Source organism: Cucurbita pepo, chromosome LG06, assembly GCF_002806865.2.
Source record: "Cucurbita pepo subsp. pepo cultivar mu-cu-16 chromosome LG06, ASM280686v2, whole genome shotgun sequence".
NCBI classification, from domain to species: Eukaryota; Viridiplantae; Streptophyta; class Magnoliopsida; order Cucurbitales; family Cucurbitaceae; genus Cucurbita; species Cucurbita pepo.
This window is the reverse complement of record NC_036643.1, coordinates 9,176,928-9,183,093: the sequence shown is the minus strand read 5'-3', so window position 1 is coordinate 9,183,093 and position 6,166 is coordinate 9,176,928. Positions and strand designations below refer to the sequence as shown.

At 39.7% G+C, this 6,166-nt stretch overlaps 1 protein-coding gene across 1 annotated transcript; it reads right to left on the bottom strand.

Moving 5' to 3' along the window:
• Nucleotides 1–3,716: 3,716 nt before the first annotated feature.
• On the bottom strand, nucleotides 3,717–5,755 carry LOC111797348 (ethylene-responsive transcription factor ERF110-like). The gene is made up of 2 exons (XM_023680335.1): nucleotides 5,452–5,755; nucleotides 3,717–4,587 (listed from the first exon to the last, which is right to left on the bottom strand). Exons 1-2 carry the CDS (start codon nucleotides 5,753–5,755, stop codon nucleotides 3,938–3,940), a joined length of 954 nt encoding a protein of 317 aa, XP_023536103.1. The 3' UTR covers nucleotides 3,717–3,937.
• Between the last annotated feature and the right edge of the window lie 411 nt (nucleotides 5,756–6,166).

Genomic DNA, 6,166 nt, shown 5'->3' with positions numbered 1-6,166 from the left:
CGACCCAACCCGTTCCCATGCAGCTAATGGGCTGTACGACGTGGGGACACATTTCCCATGCGAAATGGCTAAGAGCAATAAGGACTGATCAAGGACCCTTGGTCCTCCCACGAAGCTATAGATACTGTTTTCACGCTAGCAAACTATGAACACTCCAAGGTACTTTCTTGTCGTGGTAAACTGCTAAGTTCCTAGGGAAAAATTAAGTCTGGCTGGAGCGACATATCGCTCCTNTTTGGGCTTCCCCTCAAGACTTTAAAACGCGTCTACTAGGGGAAGGTTTCCACACCCTTATAAATGGTGGTTTGTTCTCCTCCCCAACCAATGTAGAACAACNACCTCCATCAAGCACCCAGAGCACGAAGTTCGCACTCAATGGAGCGAATTCGTCCATCAAGCACCCGGAACACGACATACACAATTCTAACATAAATTAAACGCATGCATACATACGGCGGAAGCTTAAAGCATACAGCAACACTCGTGTAATTCACCAAATACAATCATAACAATTAATCTGACTAATAATTTACATGGAGAGCTAATCTGAAGCAAAACTACTAACATGCATGCAATCCAAGCGAATCCTACAAGTATTTCTTCGTAAATACCGAGTGGTGACTTACCTGGTTGACGCGTGCCCTTTTTGCTAGCGTTTCTTTGCCCGTGAGGTGCCCAAAAATACTGATTTCTTTAAATTAGGTCCCTATTCACGTAAAAACAGTATTAGAACTAGAACCAGGACAAAAATCGGGCAAACAGAGAGCAACCGGGCCAAAACAGCCAGTCCACGCGCACGGGAAGGCTCCAGTCGCAGGCCGCACGCGCGCCCGCTTTCGCGCAATCGCGGGTCAGCCGGTCCAGTCCGACTCGGCTCGGCTCGGCTTGCGTTTGCGGTTCGGCTCGGCTTGCAGGCAACACGTGTCATCGTCTCGCTGGAGTTGCGTTGCTCCAGCCAACGGTCGACGTGTGTCCGGGGCCTGTCGCCACCCTCCGCTGCTAGCCGGCCGACCTTTTTTTTTTCTCTTTCTTCTCTGTCCTCTGAAATCCATAACACAGTCCCCTTTTCCGTTTTTCATATCTTTCGATTCGTAGACCGGATCTATATGATTTCTTCGGCAAAGTTCTAGATCGTGTTACGGGCTACGTCCTAGTATTTTTTTTTTTGTAATTTTTGCTTGACTACCGGACGAGTTAAGAACGTTGGAAGTTCGCTCACTATTCTCGAACGATTCTCAGATCTCCGCCTTCGGGTTGAGGTCTCGGCCAAACTTCTTCACAGACCGTGCGTGAATTGTTCAGGTGAATATTTCAGCATTTTAGGATCGATTCACGTAGGAAAAACTCAGATCTGAGAAATGTCGTTCAGAAACCTTACCTCGCAAAATGTTCTTGGGTCTTGACGGAGCGTCGGCCTTGCTAGCCTCTCAATCCTTGTACGAGTCTTGTCTGAAGATGGATCCCGGCGGTGGTCCGTTAATCTTCACAGCTGACTACTCTCTAATTTCTCTCTAACTCCTTCTTTCTTTTGCAGGGATCTGATGGGGTTCTCCTTGGACCCCTATTAGGGCTGGAGGGGCAAAATGACATCTTTACCCCTCAGTTGACTTCTTTTTTTTTTTTNTTTTTTTTTTTTTTTTTTTTTTCTTTTTTTGTTCGTGGCGTTACATACTAAGATGTACCAAGACTTGAAATAACACATCTGGTGGGGAAGTATGAAAAGATATAATAGTTCATAAGTGTCTATGCCAACAAATGAAATCTTCTAAATAGAGGGGAGCAGGTTAATGCAGCCTTAAGTGTATCTGAATAGAAATGGGAAAATATAGATATGGACTTCGTCGAAGGCCTACCCAGAAGACTAAAGGATTATACAACAATTTGGATGATCTTCGACTGACTTCAGTGTCGAGTATTTTGGCGCGTTATATTCAATAAAAATCCTTTAGGACAAAACAACCGAAAAATTAAAATAGACATAAGTAAAATAAAACAGAAATACCCTATAGTCTACAAAATTAGTTATAACTACCCTATACATGTGTCATGGTTTTCTAAGTTGTGATATCACCGTCAGCCGTGTAGGGGAGCAATGTTGAGGATTGTTGGGAGGGAGTCCCACATTGACTAATTTAGAGGGTGATCATGGGTTTATAAGTAAGGAATACATCTCCATTGGTACGAGACCTTTTGGGAAACCCAAAGCAAAGCCATGAGAGGTTATGCTCAAAGTGGACAATATAATATGTGCGAATAGGGACCTACCAGTCAGTTCGAACACATCCTTGGTCCTTTTTCCACCGTTATGATAAACATAGTAATCATTTTTCTTTTTATATGTACTCATAGTAAACGGAGAATCCTCACGATGCATAAGGTCCGTTTTTTTCATACCATCCGCACATCATATCATAACATGTATCATATCATATCACAAACACATCGTTTCATAACATTTCACACATATCAAATATATGACACGTGCAGAGCTACGGGGACGTGTCATCATACCGCACATCATATCATAACATGTATCATATCATATCACAAACACATCGTTTCATAACATTTCACACATATCAAATATATGACACGTGCAGAGCTACGGGGACGTGTCATCATACCGCACGTCATATCATAACATGTATCATATCATATCACAAACACATCGTTTCATAACATTTCACACATATCAAATATATGACACGTGCAGAGCTATGGGGACGTGTCATCATACATGATACAATTTCTAATCGTACTGATAGTAAGGTCACCTACTTGTTGGCCTTAGCCAACATTCTCCGTGAAATAAATGCTTGAGTTTGTCATTCCAATCTTATTCCAAGAGTTGCCAAGGAATTTCCTCTTAGAACATCCATCTCATTAATAATTAACCTTTTCAAACTAATTCAATTTTAGTTTGAGTAATCCGACGTCAAATACATGAGGTTAGATCGGACCTGATGAAGCCTTTCTTCCTCACTCGTTTACGTCGCGAATTCTGAAGCTTTTCTCTCTCTCTCTTCCTAAAATCGTTTGGACGTCATTCTCCCCCGATCTAGGTTGCTTTGCACATCTGATCACTTCCTCTTCACTCTCGGTGTCATGGTACTTTTATGCACCTACGAAAACGTGATAATCTGATGTTACGATTTTTTCTTAAACCCATCTTCGCCAACAATATTTTTGACGATACTGTAGTTACAACACACAACTTACTTACCACTAGGATATCGAGAATCGTTAGTAGGCTTCCACTCCGTGTGCTATGTTCGTCGCAATATACTAAACTCGAGTTTCTCAACCTCGCCAGAAAGTGAATCATTTGCTTGTTCATTTAGTCGCGCCACCACCTTCCTCTCTGTATTCTTACTCTCTCAATGATACCAAAGCAATGAATTGCGTAATGAGGAGTGGAAGGTGGTTAAAAAGGGAAGGGGTGCGAGTTTCATCGTGTAGGAACATTCAAATTTCGGCGAAAATCTCGAGATTTTCAAGCAATTTCCAACGAGTCTTTTTTTTTTTTTTATTCGTTACATCAAAGTTCAAGAACTAAATTAACACCACCTAGAGATATCACTATCATTAATATCCTCGAGTCGTATTTCAACAATTTTACATATTCATAACAAAATTTCATCAGCCAAATAAACAATACACTCTTCAAGGTCTATCCGGCGTTTTTTTTTCTTCAAAAAATCATGAACGAACATAAATTTTGTTGTAATGAATTACTATTTCATCTTTTTCTTTCTACAACATATGGTAGTTAACAACCTTAAAAACAACAAGAAAATAAATCTACAAGAAATTAAAAAAAAAAAAAAAATTAATAGTAACATTTGTATTTTTTTTATTTTTTATCTTGAAAATATTAAATATCTGCGTGGCAGTTCCCGTGGCCGCTAAAAGATTTCAGCTGTCCAATCACAAACCGTCAACCGGTAGCGGGAGGACGATAGCCGAATTCCGTTGGCGGCGGCATTGAAGAATCCCCGCCGCCGTGGCTCTGATTTTCCGGCGGCCGGAAATATGCAATCTGCTGCTGAGCAAACGGCAAATCAAAATTCAAAGCACCAGAAGAAGTACCCGAAGAAGAAATCAAAGAATTTGGATTCACAAATGGCGAATTACAGAGCACCCTGTCGAACGTCGCCGCCGGCTGGCCGGAATTTTCGCCGGAATTCTGAATCAAATGAGAATACTGCAAATAGTCTGAATCAAATGGGAAAACCGGCGGCCGCACCACCGGAGACGGGGCTAAATTTGGGGTCGGCGGCGAAGACAGTGGAAGGGTAGTGACAAATTCAGGGAAATTGAGCTTAGCTTTGCTGCCACGGAAGCGTAAGGCGGCGCTGTCGTAGGCTCGGGCGGCAGCCTCGGCAGTGTCGAAAGTGCCGAGCCAGACTCGAGCGGCCTTCTGAGGGTCACGAATTTCGGCAGCCCATTTTCCCCATGGCCTCTGTCTTACTCCTCTGTATCTTGTTCTTGTTATCTCTTTGCCGGGAAATTCCGCCGTCGTTGTCGCCGCCGTAGCTGTGGCGGCGTGGATGGTGTTCCTCGAACTTGAACCTCCCTCCTCTTTTACTAGCCCACAAGATTTACAAATTCAATTAATTCTAATTTTTTTTATGAATTAGAAAATTATATTATAAATTAAATTAATTCTAATTTTGTTTTCCTTAAAATTTTATAAAGATTTATTTTTTAATTTCATAATTATTTATTATTATTGTTTATTTATTCAATTTATTTTAATTATCTATTTTTCAAATATTCTTAAAAATAATTTTTAATTATTTAGAAGGTATTTACAAAAATATATATTAAAATTAAGTTTTTAATTTTATTTGATTATTTATTCTTTAAAAAAATTAAAAATAACTTTTTTATTTTAATTTAATTTAATTTAATTTATTATTATTATTATTATTATTATTATTTTTTGTAAGAAAGATAATTTTTCAAAATATATATTAAAATTGGATTACCCTTTAAAAATAAGTAAATATATAATTTTATTTTTTGTTAAAAAATTATTTTAAAACGGATATTACAACCAACCTAACTCAAAAAATTTATGATTGGGTTAAAATTTACCATTCCAACAACTGGGTTGGGTCGAAAGGACATTTTTACCCAACCCAACATGGTTTTGTTAAAAGATTATAAAATTTGAACCATTTGGTCGAGTCTCAAAGATGTCTCAACTCGACCAACTAAACCCATTCATTGTTTAATAATTTATAATTCGAACCACGTGTAAATCCTATCTAACCTGACCCAGTTCATTATTTAAGAAAAAAATTAATAATTCTACCAATTGGGTTAGATCTAAAAATGTCTCGAGCCCAGTTAACCGGACCCAGTTCATTATTTAAGAAAAAAAAATTAATAAATCTAAAAATTGGGTTAGATTTAAAAATGTTTCGACGAGAATTAGAAACTCACAAATTGCCGGAGAGGGCATGGAATAACTCTGAATTGCTCTAAACTTCACAATCCCACCTTCATCTTCCCTCTCTCTTTTCCTAGAGCACCCAGTCGCCATCGTCGTCGCCACCACCACTGTCGCAAGAGCATCCGAACGAGACGAACAACCAACCCCAGAAGCACGAGGAGCGCCACCCGAAATGACATGAGTCAAAGCCGACACCATTGCCATTAACTCCCCCTCGGACGAAAACATAACCTCCGGGTCATCTCCGCCGCCATTGTCGCCGCCGCCGTGGTTCGCCACCTTGAGAAAGCACATGAAATCAAGGGCAAAAGTCTTAATTTGAAGGGATTGGATAAAAGGGTGTTCATAATTTATATGTAATTTGAAGAACGTGCGTGGCCGGCATAGGAATAGTGGAGAAGGGGGCTTGGCGCCAACAGGGTATGGCCGCTAATATTCTTGAAGTGGAGCTTGGGTTCACACCTCTAGGGTATTCATGGGGGGATGGACACATGAAAAAGGAATAAAGGTATTAAGGGAGAAGAGTTCTTTATTTTTGTTTTACTTTCTTTTTAAGTCGGTCATGTGGGTTTGGGATTGGATTGGATTGGATGGCCGACTNTTTTTTTTTTTTTTTTTTTTTTTTTTTTTTTTTTTTTTGAAATAGGAGCTGATGACAATCTAGATCGGATAGAAATAGATATGATAGATATTGGGTAAAGATCG

Coding starts and splice junctions, on each gene's coding strand:
- LOC111797348 (XM_023680335.1), bottom strand. CDS start 5,755: ATGTGCTTTCTCAAGGTGGCGAACCACGGCGGCGGCGACAATGGCGGC. Junction 4,588..5,451: donor CATGCCCTCTCCGGCAATTT/GTGAGTTTCTAA, acceptor CTTGTGGGCTAG/TAAAAGAGGAGGGAGGTTCA.